At 39.8% G+C, this 16,012-nt stretch overlaps 1 protein-coding gene across 4 annotated transcripts in view; it reads right to left on the bottom strand.

Annotated features, from left to right (window-relative positions):
- RXFP1 (relaxin family peptide receptor 1) overlaps positions 1-15,318 on the bottom strand; it is a 41,319-nt gene extending 26,001 nt beyond the window's left edge. For 2 of the 4 annotated variants that reach the window (XM_060147511.1, XM_060147512.1), the window contains exons 1-7: positions 15,261-15,318; positions 11,326-11,431; positions 10,570-10,641; positions 7,231-7,302; positions 1,981-2,052; positions 1,820-1,891; positions 1,167-1,241 (exon numbers count right to left, since the gene is read on the bottom strand). In XM_060147511.1, coding sequence (XP_060003494.1) covers positions 1,167-1,241; positions 1,820-1,891; positions 1,981-2,052; positions 7,231-7,302; positions 10,570-10,641; positions 11,326-11,431; positions 15,261-15,303 — 512 coding nt within the window. In that variant the 5' untranslated portion in view covers positions 15,304-15,318. Of the gene's footprint in view, positions 1-1,166; positions 1,242-1,819; positions 1,892-1,980; positions 2,053-7,230; positions 7,303-10,569; positions 10,642-11,325; positions 11,514-15,260 lie in introns of all 4 variants that reach the window. The other 2 variants (XM_060147510.1, XM_060147509.1) reach the window with 2 other exon arrangements.
- Between the last annotated feature and the right edge of the window lie 694 nt (positions 15,319-16,012).

Genomic DNA, 16,012 nt, shown 5'->3' with positions numbered 1-16,012 from the left:
CTACTGTGTGAAAAACTCTGTGGAACATATTCTGTTGTGATGAGACTTCAAAAATAAAGCCTAAGTATCATAGTCTTATTACACAGAATTTAGCAATGAAACTAAAGTGGCTTAGTCTTTCTGTACCAAATGAACAGGTGAACAGATTGACAGGGGGGAAGGGGTGATGTTACATAGATATCATAACATCCCTTCTGTCTTCCTTCTTCCTGCCTCCAAAGTATGTCTTGTGTTTTGGAGATGTTTTATTTTGATAAGAGTTTAGAGGAGTTAGTTTAGATAATAGGGATGTTTAATAAGAAAATCATGCTAAAAATATTAACAACTACCATTTGAAAAAACCTGACATCTGAAATGAACTAGGCAAAACCAGACAAGTTAGTTGTCTTCTGTAAGAAGAGATAGAGAGAACCCTCCTACACTGTTGGTGGGAATGTAAATTGGTGCAGTCACTATGGAGAAGAGTAGGGAGGTTCCTTAAAAAACTAAAAATAGAGCTACCATATGATCCAGCAATCCCACTCCTGGGCATGTATCTGGAGAAAACTCTAATTTGAAAATATACATGCACCCCTTATGTTCATAGCAGCACTATTTACAGTAGTCAAGACATGGAAGCAACCTAAATATCCATCAACAGAGGAATGGATAAAGAAGATGTGGTACCTCTATACAATGGAATATTACTCAGCCATAAAAAGAATGAAATAACACCAGTTGCAGCAACATGGATGAAGCTGGAGATTATCACACTAAAAGAAGTAAGTCAGAAAGCAACAAATACCATATGATATCACTTATATGTGGAATCTACAAAAATGATACCAATGAACTTATTTACAGAACAGAAAGAGACTCACAGACATAGAAAACAAACTATGGTTACCAAAGGGGAAAGGGGGGGGAGGGATAAATTAAGAGTTTGGGATTGACATATACACACTACTGTATATGAAATAGATAACTAATAAGGACTTACTGTATAGCACAGAGAACTCTACTCAATACTCTGTCATGACCTATATGGGAAAGAATCTAAAAAAGAGTGGATGTATGTATATGTATAAGTGAATCACTTTGTTGTACACCTGAAAGTAACACAACAGTGTAAGTCAACTACTATACTTCAATAAACATTTTTAAAAAGAGGAGATACAGCAACTTACAGCCAGTGCAGCCTGGGCATGTGCTGACAAAGAGGTTTGTCAGGCAAGCGGGTAAGGATGTTATTCATCAGTGCTCTGAAAAAGAGAAACAAAAAGGAGTCTGATTTCTCTGTTTCTTTTCTCAACTGAAGTCAAAACATGGTTTTATCATTATTCTTATGAAGTCATGAACATCTACTAAGTTCGTTGTCTTCTCACTCAAATTATTTTCTGTAAGTCTTGATATATTTAAGTGCTTGTCAGTAATAAAATTAGACAAACAGTAGCCATCATATGGAGGAAGCAGTAACATTAGCAACTGAAGAAAAGTCCTGTGCCCTTCAGTAGTGGGTACTGAAAAGGAGGTGATTTTAAACAAACGTATTTTTCTTTACCAAGATTAATAGAGGATAGTACCGGTGTGCTTAAGAATATTTCAATAAAGCATGGCAGTGGGGCTGTGTTCAGTTTTGATGGGCTGACATTCTAGAAGATGGAAGATCTTATAAAACTGTTACAACTACAAAACAGCCTCATAGGATATGACTAGGAGATGGTTTTTAGTTGAAAATTCCATTTTAGGGTTTTAATTCTAAATATCATGTTGTTAAACCCAATTTTTATTCATGCCTTTTCCTTCAGTTGAAATATTTGCATAAATTTTTAGTACTTACAGGAGAATAAGAGAATTTAGTCCATAAAATGTTAGTGGGGAAATTCGACTGAGATGATTCTCTTCAATTATCCTGCCAGCCAGAAGAAAAAAATGGGTTCATTTACATATTTTTTGAACATAAAGGCTAGTACTATAAAATGCCACATAAATTAAACATACAGCCACTCTAGTCTGTGGAGATCTTCAAAAACACCCGGCTTCAAGAAGGTTATTCTGTTATGACTGAGATACCTGAAAAAAGAGAAATAACTACAGTAAATTTGATACCTTCTTGATATCTTATAACAAGGAAAGGAAGAACAATAATTGTCCATCTTAAATTTTCTTATATGTTGTTCTCATCAGGCCATTTCCCTGCCCTCAGAGCCCTGAAAGTTCTCTATCACTTACCTTTTCACGTCTAGTTTTTCATTTCCCAATAATCAACCCACCATCAGCCAATCCCTCACTCCCTCTGTCTATTCATTTATTCATCAAATCGTTTTGAGCCCCTGCGCTGCGGCATTGTGCTAGGTGTGGAATCGCTTTCTCCGAGGGGATTTGCATCTAGTAGAAGACAGCATGTGAGCAGGTAGTTATTGCAGCAGCAGAGGGAAAAGAACAAGAACATACAGTTCCTCTGACTTTTCAGTGGAGGAGATGCCGGCCTCTGTTGGGACTGGGGAAGCAGAGCTTGGAGAGGAGAGGGGACAGGGAGTGTTAAAGAAAGAGGTCTCTATTCCTGCCCTGCAAATAGGTTCATCTGTGCCATTTTTCTAGATGCCACATATATGTTAATATACGATATTTGTTTTTCTCTTTCTGCCTTACTTCACTCTGTATGACAGTCTCTAGGTCCATCCACCTCACTACAGACAACTCAGTTTTGTTCCTTTTTATGGCTGAGTAATATTCCATTGTATATGTGTGCCACATCTTATCTTACTTGCAAAGCATAAATAGAGACATGGACGTAGAGAATAAACGTATGGACACCAAGGGGGAAAGGAGGGCGTGGGATGAACTGGGAGATTGGGATTGACATATATACATTATACTGTGTATAAAATAGACAACTAATGAGAACCTACTGTAGAGCACAGGGAACTCTACTCAGTGCTCTGTGGTGACCTAAATGGGAAGGAAATCCAAAAGAGAGGGGCTATATGTATACGTACAGCTGATTCACTTTGCTGTACAGCAGAAACTAAGACAACATTGTAAAGCAACTATACTCCAATGAAAATTAATTACAAAAAAAGAAAAGAAAAAGAAATGCTCTTCTCAACTGAGCCTTGGATAAGGTGTATCATTCACAAAGCAAAGCACGGGTGGGAGTGATTCCAGGCAGAGGAAATGGCTTATGCAAAGGTGAGAGGTGTGACGGTGACAAGGTGAGGGGTCATGGTAAAGAGGCTGTGAGGGGATGCAGGAGATGGCCCTGGAGGCAGGTATGGACCTGCTCTGGAGAAAAGACACTGAATGCCTTGCTGGAGAGTCAGACCCATTGTACTTTGACCCGACTTGACTTCTCACTCTTATGCAGAGTGAACCAACTCTTCCTTCTGTTGTGCTGATCTCTTACGTGTTTATTTCTTTGTTTTCTTCCAAAAGCAAACACCAGCTTTTAACAACTTTCAAAATCACCTCTCTTCTTTTATAGAGGCCTTATTTATTTTTTAAAAAAATTTATTTATTTATTTTTGGCTGCGTTGGGTCTTCGTTGTTGCGCGCAGGCTTTCTCTAGTTGCAGTGAGCGGGGGCTACTCTTCGTTGCGGTGCGTGGGCTTCTCATTGCGGTGGCTTCTCTTGTTGAGGAGCATGGGCTCTAGGCACGCGGGCTTCAGTAGTTGTGGCTGGTGGGCTCCGTAGTTGTGGCACGTGGGCTCAGTAGTTGTGGCACACGTGCTTAGTTGCTCTGCGGCACGTGGGATCTTCCTGGAGCAGGGCTCGAACCCGTGTCTCCTGAATTGGCTGGCAGATTCTTAACTACTGCGCCACCAGGAAAGCCCCGGCCTTAGAGTCTTTATGTGGCCTTTTCTCTTTTTTTTTTCTGAAGAAAACTTTTGGACACACACACAACCACACACAGCCCAACAGAAGCTGGTAAAGCAAGGGAAATATTTGGAAAGCTCTAATTCCACTTAACTTTGTCCTTTGGTTTGGTAAAGCGGAGATGAGACTCTCAAAATACCTAAGGTTGCCAATGGTAGCAAAAGCACTGGACTCAAAGGTGTGCAATATTCCTTTCCTTCCATTTTGTCTTAAAATGGCAGAGAAATTGTCTTGCGTGTTTATTTTTGTCTCAGTTTCTCTAATGCAGCAACTCACTGCTCTGAATCTGCTGTCAGACAGTTTGGTTCCTGGCTTCGCTACTTGTTAATAGTGTGACCTGAAACAAACAGCAACTTCAGAAACCCTCAGTTTCCCCAACTCTAAAACGGAAGTAACACCAGTACCTGATTCACTGGGCTGTTGAACATTTGAGCCAGGCATGTCAGGAACACTTGGTGCATATTAGTAGAATGAGGTCTCTGTTCAACCTCCCATTTCAACTTCTTTCCTGTTCTTTTTCCTCATTGCCTATGATTCTCATGAAAGTATTTGTTCAAATTCCTCTTCCCCTGATACACGGACCACACTGATTTCTCTTTTTGCTACTCTGACAGCTCTTAGAGCTGACATCCTGTAAAATCTGTCCTTCTAGGAATCTCCCCTTCTCCATCAGATTTGACTTTTCTTGGGGGTAGCAAAGGATAAGGCCCCATATTAGAGCCACTTCCTTCCCTTGCAAGCCTGGAGCCCCAGTTGGGCACAGGAAGATGTTAAGAATCTCTTCAACAGTTGCCCTGAACACCTCACGGGTTCCCTTAAGAGCCACTAGAAATCCTCTAGAAAGGGACTTGATCCACCCCCCATGCCCTGTGCTGTCTGATTTGCCCCGTCCTATTCGGTTTTCAGAGTCATCCTTCACTGCTCTGGACCCAAAATAATCACTCCTTTTAGGGAATCATCTTAGCAGTTGTGGTCTGAACAACATAGGTTTAAGTCTTAGTTAAGTAAACACCCTTGCCATTCTCTAGTTGTTGTGTGTATGTTGGCATTGTTTCCACCGTAGACTGGAAGCTTCCAGAGAGCGTGTGGGTGCCTCTCCCTGGTGGAAGCACAGGGTTCTACCTGCAATACTGCAATAAGGAGCTAGAAGGTAGCAGGGCTGACTTCTCTTTCTATGCCCCCCACGGTGTCTCGCTGAAGACCTTGCACACTGTGAGGGGTAATGAGTGTCTACGGGTGAATGAAGAGCAGTATCTGAAGTTTACCCATGAAAGACCAGAACCGTGTGACACTTTAACAGCCAGACAATATTCTTGCGCCAGGAAAAAACCAAGGTGCAGAATGAAGACACTTAAGTTTACTCTCCAGTCTGTGCCATCTTTCGAGAGCCTCCTGCACACCCATTGAACATTAAACCAAGCAGATGCTGTTCAGCAAGTTTTGAACAGATTTGTGAGAGGCTGTGGAGAAAGGTAGGCAGAAGCATGATGAGGACGACTCCAGTATAGACTTTGAGTAATTTGCTAACACACGAAAGAGCAGGAAAGGGATAGACACAGCCACAGGGGTTACTGTTAAGACTTTGGGTCTCCGGTGACCTTCTCTGCTAGTAAATGATTAGGTGGCCTTCTTTTTTTTTTTTTTTCTTTTGTGGTACGCGGGCCTCTCACTGCTGTGGCCTCTCCCGCTGCGGAGCACAGGCTCCAGACGCGCAGGCTCAGCGGCCATGGCTCACGGGCCCAGCCACTCCGCGGCATGTGGCATCTTCCCGGACCGGGGCACGAACCCGCGTCCCCTGAATCGGCAGGCGGACTCTCAACCACTGCGCCACCGGGGAAGCCCTAGGTGGCCTTCTTGACTCAACCCCAAACTCTGATACAGCCAGTGAGGAATCTGACCGAAAAGAGTTTCTTGGGTTAAGGAGTAAAAACTGGGGTAGGATAGAAGGCAAGGGGCCAGAAATAAAATACAGGGAGTTGTTTATTAATGTGATTTTTGGGTTATATTTCCATTCAGTAACTTCTAGGTGGTAAGTTTCAGCTGCCTGGCAAAATGCAGCTGAAATGGAATGGAACTTTGAGAAAGACTGTTTTAAAAAGCTTAGCTCTTAACCACAATGAGATGCTACTTCACACCCATAAGGATGGCTGTTATTAAAAACAACACAACACAAAACAACAACAAAATCCCAGAAGGTAAAATGGTGCAGATGCTGTGGAAAACAGTATGGTGGGTCCTCAGAAAATCAAACGTAGACCTGCCGTATGACCCAGCAATTCCACTTCTGGGCGTACACCCAAAAGAATGGAATGCAAAGACTCAAATATTTGTACACCAACGTTCATAGCAGCATTATTCACAATAGCTGAAAGGTGGAAACGACCTAAATGTCCATCCATCAGGAATGAATATAGAAAATGTGGTATTATATATATATATATATATACACACAGTGGACTATTATTCAGTCTTAAACAGGGAGGAAATTCTAATATATGTTACAACATGCCTGAAACTTGAAGGCATTATGCTAAGTTTAAGACGTGATGAAAAAGGCCTGACACTAAAGGGAAAATATTACCTGATTCCACTTCTGTGAGGTCCCCTAGAGTAGTCAGATTCATAGAGACAGAAAGTACCACGGTGGGTGCCGGGGCCTGGGAGGGGCCGTGGGGAGATAGTGTTTAGTGGGTGTGGAGTCTTAGTTGGGAAGGTGAACAGTTCTGGAGATGGATAGCTGTACAACAGTGTGAATGTACTGAACGTCACTGAACGAGACCCTTAAAAGGATTAAAATGGCAAATTTGTTATATATGTTTTACCATAAGTTAAAAAAAAGCTTTGTTCTTTTAAATGTATCGTGCTTTATGTATTTGTAAAAGCAGAATTAGTGGGAAAAGAGTAACTGGAGAAGTCTTTGGGTTTTTTCCTTCATAAATTTTAAGCATCACCAGGCTTTCTCGTGTTGATAAAGTTCATTCAATCCTCATTCCCGTCACCACGGCTTATGTATATTGAGTTCCTACTACGTGCCCGGCACAGTGCGCCCAATTCTTCCCACGGATTTTCTCCTTCGTTCCTTACAACAATCCTGAGGTAGGTACTGTTGTAGTTTGCATTTTACGGTAGAGGGAGCTGATGCTTAGAAAGGAAATTAAGGTCTCAAGTTCACACACCCAGTGAGTGGTGAGGTAGGACTGGGACTGCAGCCTGTGTGACTCAGGGTCCCATGCCCTTGGCCCCAGTGCTGTGCTGCACCGTCCACTGTCTGCATGTCCCGTGGGCACTGTCGTGGGCGGGAGGGCCGTGTTGGGTGGGATGGGTCGGGCTGGCAGGCCACCACGGAAGGGCAGACTAATGGGCGCTGGTACTCACAGTTTAGTAAGACTGTGGAGTCCTCGGAAAGCATAGACAGATACGGATCTAATCTTATTGTTTTGCAGGCACCTGTGAAAATGATGATTAAAAGGAAAACGTAAGGAAATGTAGTTTCAGTTTTGCAAGATGAAAAGAGTTCTGCGGATGGCTGATGGTGACAGCCCTGCAAAGATGCGGGCGGATGTAAGCCCTCTGAACGTACACTAAAGGGTCAAGCCCGTCGATTTTATGTTGTGTGTATCACAATATCTTGTGATAACCTATAATGGAAGAGAATGTCAAAAAAGAATACGTATATTTATACGTATATGTATAACTGAATCACTGTGCTGTACACCTGAAACGAACACAACATTGTAAATCAACTATACGTCAATAAAAGTTAAAAAAAAAATGAAAGAGGAAATGTTAAAAAATTCTTAAAAATTAAAAAAGGTAAACATAACAAAATAATTTAGCAGAGCTGGGTATCGTGTCATTTTGTTTCTTGATTAAGTTCACATATGATTAGGCTAGTTTTTATTTGGAACTTCTAGTTATAAAAGTAGGCACACGGGAGCTAAATTTTTTTTTTTTTTTGCGGTACGCGGGCCTCTCACTGTTGTGGTCTCTCCCGTTGCGGAGCACAGGCTCCGGACGCGCAGGCTCAGCGACCATGGCTCACGGGCCCAGCTGCTCCGTGGCATGTGGGATCTTCCCAGACTGCGGCACGAACCCGTGTCCCCTGCATCGGCAGGCGGACTCTGAACCACTGCGCCACCGGGGAAGCCTGAGAGCTAAAATTTAATGTTTGAATTTTTAATGAGTGAAACTTCAGTTTTAGTGTATGGTAATGCACTCACTAATCAAACAAGCCTAGAAGCCTTTTTAACTTTTTAACATTTTCTGCTATAATTCTACAAACTTGACAGTATTCAACACAGTGTTGGCAAAACTACAAGGCTGTGACATCGTTAAGACCCCAAACCATATTTCATGTAAACCACAAACTGGCCAAGCAAGTCAACTTCAATTGTATTAATTTGACACCTAAGTTTCGCTCCAAAAACTGTTTGAGGAAACTTACCAAGAGTATATATGACAAAAGAGAAAAACAGAAATAGAAAGAATCAGGTGGACCGAGAAGATCGACAACATTCCAGAACGTAGAGGGTGGGACCAGCTTCAGGGGAAGCATATATTAGTATCTTATTTTTAGCCTGGAAGAGTCCCCAAACTTCTGAAACCAGAAGTATAATTTTTGCTAAAAGAAAATTTCCAGGAACAAGAAGTAAAAACAGTAACACTTGGTTTTCATATTAAAAAACAAACAGCAAAAAAGGATCAGGTCTAGGAGAAGATAAATTAGCTTGGAAGGCCAAGGAAGTATGCTGGCTGCGGAGTTCACTGAGGTCATGCTGGAGGTTGGGTCTGGAGTTAACAGGAGGTCAAAGGAGACAGAACCTGGAGCACAAGCCGTTGCAGCCCACACACCCATTTAAGCTCTGCACATCTACGTACACTGGCCCCAGGTTGTGAACAAGGGCAAAAGTAAGGGCTTCAACTCTTATTTCTTCTACTGATGCAGGTCACCATTGTTCTTCAGGGTTTGCTGAGTTTATGTATAATTTTCACAGATTTTAGGAGTGATAAGGGATAAACCAGTATGGGCCAACTCTCAGTTAATTAGAAATTTTGACTAAAGGAGAGTCCCTATTTCTCCAGCATGCAAGAAACCTAACTTTGATTGTAAAATGTTAAGTTTGTTATACACCGAACACTCTCACAGAACATGCTGTGGTCCAGTCATTTAATAGGCGATGCATCTTTCTCACTAATAAACAGAAAAACTTTGACAAGTATTTATTCATTTATTTCTAAGTACTGTAATTTTCTGTTAAGCAATAGATTATATTGCCTGGAGGTGGAGCCAATCACCAATTAGAACTTTTTTGGTCATTAGGCTATTTTGATCTATTACTTGGAACAAATTGTTCGTTCAAGAATTAATTCAATGTTCACTGCGTAAAATTGCTAAACTATTGAATCCTGATGTTTAGAGTCGAAGCCCCGACTCCTTTTAAACCATGTGGACGTAAGGTGGTGCTACAGGTCAGGAAAATTCTTCCTACTCCAGAAATCAGAAAAGAAAGTAAGGAAATAGCCTCTTGAAGTTTGTGTATCAGGTTTAATTTTGAAAAGCTCTTCTCACTTGATTGATAAATGTCTAGAATACAGTTCTGAAAAGTTATTTTTATTAGAATTTAAGTTTCTGATGTGAAATATTTTTCTGCAGGTAATCCGAGCTTTGAGAACATTTCATCAAACAAAGTGGACACATTTTTCTTCTGATTCTGCTCTATCTTTATTATCTTAAAGAGAAAGTACAGATAGATGATATCTGTATAGCAGGGGTCTCTAGTGTAAAAACAAATCCCAAACCAGTGTAGGTGTGAGAATGAAACTGGGGATTTTGAGACGTCTTCTAGGTAGCGGGATTCAGGTACAGAATATTTGAACCCAACAGTTTAAGCCTATGACAATGTGATCTAGCCACAAGGTTGGCCTAAATAACAGATAACCATCCCCTGGGCCGTCATGGATTCTGTGAGTATGTAGGTAATCTTAGACTGAAGAGAAGCTAGCATTTCAGATAAAACTCAACCAATGAGGCAGATGTGAAAATGGAATTAAGTCCCTAAAAAACATGCTTGGAGGTTTCAAACCACAAGGACTTTCTGTCTTAGGTAGAGATTGAATTTGCAAACATATGGAAGAAAATTCTTCTCCATCTAATCTTTTTTATTTTTTAATATTTAGTTATCTATTTGGCTGTGCCAGGTCTTAGTTGCAGCACAGGGGATCTTCGTTGCCACGTGCGGGATCTGTAGTTGTAGCATGTGGGATCTAGTTCCCTGACCAGGGATCGAACCTGGGCCCCCTGCATTGGGAACGTGGAGCCTTACCCACTGGACCACCAGGGAAGTCCCTTCTCTATCTAATCTTGAGGGCAGCTCTGGTAAGGGGTCATTACATCTTTCTGTAAGATGGGCATTGAAATGCAGAGAGTAAAACCTCTTGAGTATATTCACTTGGGGGCAGTGTGGTCGGAGGGTTCATAGCACACGTACTCTGGTTTCTTTGGGGATAGGTATCAGAGATTTTTCTAGGATAGCTTCTAGAATTACTCAGGAAAAAAAGTGTTACCTGGTAGTCTCCAGCTAATGGCTAAATAATTCCCCAAAGAGGGGTTAGACTTAAGCAGTGGTGCAGTGTTTGTCTCTGCAGAAGTGGGAAGAAACAGATAGGCCAAAAAGTGTTAGTCAATTCAACACTAAGAATTAAAATTTTCCTTACAGCTTCTGAAGATCATGGTACTTCTTAAAGCCATCAGGAGGAAGTTTTCTTATTAAGTTCCACTTGAGTGACCTGAAATAAATGTAAATTTTGGTTCTTACTTAAAGGTTTTTTCTTTACTTTTAACAACATTATGAATAATTATAAACTTTATTTACTTTAACACTAGCTTTCAGGAAACATTTTGCTTCATGATGTCACTCTTGTATTCATAGTATCATTTAAAAAATTTTAGAGAGATTTTATTTGAGAGGTATTTTTATTTATTTTTTTTGCGGTACGCGGACCTCTCACTGTTGTGGCCTCTCCCGTTGCGGAGCACAGGCTCCGGACGCGCAGGCTCAGCGGCCATGGCTCACGGGCCCAGCCGCTCCGCGGCATGTGGGATCTTCCCGGACCGGGGCACGAACCCGCGTCCCCTGCATCGGCAGGCGGACTCCCAACCACTGCGCCACCAGGGAAGCCCAGCACATACACTTGATTGCATCTTTTGTTTAGATAAAATGTGGCGATACTAAATACTTCATAAGATTGTTATGAGGGGCTAACTAAATAAGTGAACATATAGAATAGTTTAGAGTCAGATCTATCATGTAATAAATGCAAATAATATCAGCAATCATTATAACTGACCAAGGAACAATGATATCATCTTGTGACAATGCATTATTAATAATGACAAGTACACCTGAATTATGATACAGTTTCACAGGGGCTGTTCTGGCTGTCAGGATGAAGCCATTCTTTTCTACTTACATTAAAGTCACATTCGAAGAAACTGATGGAACGGCTCGTAAATTGGTCTCGTCACAATCAAGCTCTAAACCTCGGCAAAGACATTGCACGGGTACAGAACCGACCACTGAATAAAGAGGAAGCGGTAAGGAATGGGGATGATGAGGGACCAGGAAGAGGAGGGTAATGAAAAGAAAGAAACAAAAAGATATAAGAAAATCATACACAAAAATGTGTCATGTCTTACGTACGCAATTTGTGCAAAGCTTTAAATTAAGGTTCCAAAGTTTTGCTTTTAACATTAAAATGATGCTAGAACTTGAAGAAAAGGAAACATATACATTTACCAGCCCATGCATTTAAAGAAAAAAAAAAAGCAGCCTGCCCCTCTCCATTTGTTGCAAAATGAATGAAGTCATCGGCTCTTTCTTATCCTTGGAGAGTAGCTACGTCCCAGGGTGACAGGACAGGGTGTGATGGGCGTTAATGTCCATATTAAAGCTGCTGTTTAAGAATAAATTATTAATAGTTTTAATGGAAGACGAAGCCCTTTTTAACTAGCAAGAAAGAGAACTCAACTCTGAACTATAGTGCTGGGAGATTTTTTTTTTTTTAATTCAGGAGTTCTTCAAAAGACTTCTTTTGGCTTATGTAGGGATGTAAGGATGCCTACAGCTTCACTTGAGGAAGTGAATATTTCTTATGCATAGCCATTCTGTTCTCACTGATGAGAGTTGGAAAGAGAGAGGAAATGGAATGTACGCCTTTGATTACCTTGTGGGGCTATAGCGGTAGTCTTAAACTTGTGACCTGATATTTCTAAAGTCTGTTAGAGACTTGCAGTGGGGTGTTCATATAGCTAAGCAACGAAATGGGATTATTATTCAGAGTAATAGACATCATCTGACTGCTGACTTGATGGGGAATGGACGATTCCTGGGAGCAATGAGGTGTGTTCTTTTCTATGTTTACTTTGAAACTCTGCACTTAGAGCAGAGGTTACAGCCTCGAATACCTACAGGGGCAGGCAAAGCGGGTAGAGACTGCACCCGGGAGTCCCAGTGGGACAGCTTCTCCGAACTGTTGGCCTATATTACAGCAGGAACATCTGTGGCCAAGTCAACCAACTTCCTCAAAGAAGCCAGAAAGACAATGTTTCGTACTATATAATTACCTACTTAAAAATAATAATGCCTAACTTAAAACATTTTAAATCATCATAGGACAGACACAACTTCTTGTGAGAACTGTCTGTTTGCAGACTTTTAGTCTATAACCTTTACAGTAAAGCTTCTGCAGAGTAGAAAGTCATCGTGATGGCAAAGGAGACACGCTGAGGCAAAGCTGGGGGGTGACAGAGATGCACACGGGCGGCTCCAGCCTTGGAAATAGTCACGTGTCTCTTTGCGCAGCTATAAGGCCACAGGTGTTTTCCCTCTCCTCCCAAATAACTCTGCAGACTCCCTACAGGATCCTGAGAGCTCACGATCGATCGTAATTTAGGTTTTGTGTGTTTTGTAAACAGAGTCTGTGCCAAGAACTTTAAAACAGGTTTATGGTTGTAAGTGACCATTCTGGCGATGGAGCTCTGTAAACTGATTCTCTCTCTCTATCTGCTGCTAATGTGAATGTTGTGGGGATGGGAGGTGCAGGGTTAGGGTGGAACACGAAGGTCCCGAGAGGGACAGTATGAGAGGTAAAAATGGAGGGCAGTGAAGTTGGCATTAATCCAGTGTGTCTTTTCTATTATGCAGACTGAATTCAGATAATCCATATATGCTGATCACAAGGTTACCTGTGATAGGGAAAGATGAAAAAATGACACCTAAATAGCCAACCAGGAAAGAAGGAGGAAACATATTGTCACTTACAGAGTATTTTGAAAAGTGTATAATATGGAAACCTGATTATGCTAAAATGCTACCTGAAAATATGATAAGAATGGATTGCATAGAAAATTTCAACTATGTTCAAATAAAAAAAGATGAGTAATGCACCAGCAAGTTAATGCTGGTAGCTTCTGAGTGGTGAAATTATGGCTGAGTAAACAATTCTTGCCAAATCTGCATACTTTCCAAATGCTTGAAATTTAAACTTTATTAATATATTGGTTAGTGATGGATGTGTTTCCCATGATATTTTTCTTGAGAGGTGACTTTGTAACTGTGAATTCCTCACATTCTTTCATCCAGCCAAAAAGTATTATAAGCCATTTTCAGTTAAATTTCCAATAAATCCTTATTATAATCTGATTTAAATAAAGCGGTACAAAAAAATAATAAAGCGATACCATAGGAACCTTCATTTAAGTTTCACCCCTTAATCTTACGTTACACTTCCCATTTCATTCTTACACTGCTTTTAAGCTTGAAAAAAGACATTGAATTATGAATTGCCACCCCTCCCCCATCTTTCTTGAAAACTCTAATTAAAAATTATATATTTGTTCATTACTAAGAATTGATAAAACGTCGCCTTTGTATTTTTTGAAACATTTTTTGTGTGTGTGTAGCTGCATTCCTCTTATGTAAGTATACTTAGGACACATTTCTCCCAGAGTTCATCATCGAGCAAAAATTTATTTCTCTTGCTAACTTGATCTGTTTTCCCCCTTTGTTTATTTTTGTTTTACAGACCAGACTATGAAAAAGTCATGTAGCCCATTATTTTTCCTCTTTGACTTAATGACTACAGAATTAAGAACTAGGCAGTAAATTTTCTTAGTGAGGATTTCCTTATCTAATTTTTCTTCTCCATTCCTTTTCCCACTCACCATGGAATTTTTGTCTCTTATGTCATGTTAATGGGTTAAGTCTGTTCGTAGCCATATTTTTATTGTAAATTGCCTAACATCCTTTTGGGAATAACGTGAAATATAAAAAGATTAAATTAAAATTTAAGAAATGAAAAGAAAAGGATGTACAATAAAACAAGAAAATAAAAACTACATTTTGAGATCATATGTCTTAATCCATTCGTTTTTTGCCTTGTATTAGTAGTTAAATTATACCTGTTAACTTTTTCCTTTCCCAAAAGCTTTTAGCTCTCTAATGATAAAGCAATCTGATCTCCATATTTGACAGGAAGACAACATGAAGTTGAGATAGATTGCTGAGTGACCTGTGAGACTTACAGGAGGGACGTATACCCCCTTAAAGTGGGGTTTGCTAGCAGTTTTTTTTTTTTAGTCTCTTTTGAGTAATGAAGACAAAAAATATTTAAAAAATTTAAAAAAGCTGTATTTTACAATTTGTGGTAGAACATAAAGGGAAAAATACAGTGAAGTATCCTTTTCCCCAACGTCTGCTTTTTAACCAAGGTTTTGAAAAGCTAGGATTAAAATTACAACTTTAAGACACACATTTACATTTGAATAATTTATTAGAATAGGCAACATTTATTTAAAAGGAATTATGTATATAGATCTTTCTGATCTTAAAAATTATAGCTTACCCTCAATGTTATACCCTCCTACAGACCCTTTCCAGGGTTTTTGTAAGTTTTCGGTATGTGACTAAAAGTAGCTGATTATAATTAATAAGGCTTTTTTGGTAGCTGTAAGGTGTGGCTTAGACTCCAGAAGCTTTCTCACTTACAAACGTTAAAATCCAAACAGATTCTCTGCTCTTCTATTTTCAGTTTCCTTTATATCAGAGTTGCTTTTATATCAGAGTTTATAATGATTGTGAAAAGGGGGCATGAAAAATAGCAACCCTGATGGACTGACATTAATCTTGTTCACAGCAATACCTGGCATGATTTATTACTGTTGCACTTATGATCCTTGAGTGATCGTAAAATAAAATCCTCAATTTAAGGCTGCGTGTCTACTAGAACATTATAATTTTGCAAATAGAAAACTATAAATTTTTTAAAATGTTGGATCCAACTTTTAAGAACATGGTGTCTTACTATGAACCTATAGGCAAGGACCATCATTCCCTCTGATTACTTACAGCATTCAGATGTTTCTGCCACAAAAGGATACCAGGAAGTCATTTTGTAGTAATTGGCAAAATATTTGTCAAGTTGCATAGACCATCCATTGTTGTCACCTAAAATAAAGATCACAGAGCCGAAAAGTTCAAGAACAGAAATATTCTGTTGTGTCGGGGAAAACAGGTCCTCTCTTTAGAATAATTGAATGACCTATATGAGAATAAAATCTAAAAAAAAGTGGATACAGGTGTATGTATAACTGATTCACTTTGCTGTACAGCAGAAACTAACACAGCATTGTAAATCAACTCTACTCCGATAAAAATTAATTACAAAAATAATGAGTGATTGACAAACAGAGGAACGTCATCTGGGAGCTTGTCACAACATTCTCCAAAAGGGACACATTATCTGTCTCCATATAAACTTGCTATTCCTCCTAAATTCTCTGGATTGGTGAATGGTCCCTACAATCTATCAAACTGCTCAAAACAGAGAAATTGAGTTTTTTGGAATATGCTCATATCTGATTAAATATACTTTGTACAATTTTCCTCCATCTCCATGTTATTTTCTTATTTTTTCATGGCTCATTAACTCTTCCATGAAGATTACATTTGGGGAAGGAAAGGTATTCTAACATAAGTGCTATGTATGCTTGTAAGAGTATACTTCCTATTAAAGTCCCACTAAAAACAAACTGGAAAGAAGATAGACTACTTAAACATCGTATTTATAGCAGTTTCCATCCTTTAGTATTACTTATTAG

The sequence above is a fragment of the Lagenorhynchus albirostris genome, chromosome 4 (assembly GCF_949774975.1).
Source record: "Lagenorhynchus albirostris chromosome 4, mLagAlb1.1, whole genome shotgun sequence".
Classification (NCBI taxonomy): domain Eukaryota; kingdom Metazoa; phylum Chordata; class Mammalia; order Artiodactyla; family Delphinidae; genus Lagenorhynchus; species Lagenorhynchus albirostris.
Note: the sequence above shows the minus strand (reverse complement) of the source record. Positions and strands in the feature narration are given on the sequence as shown.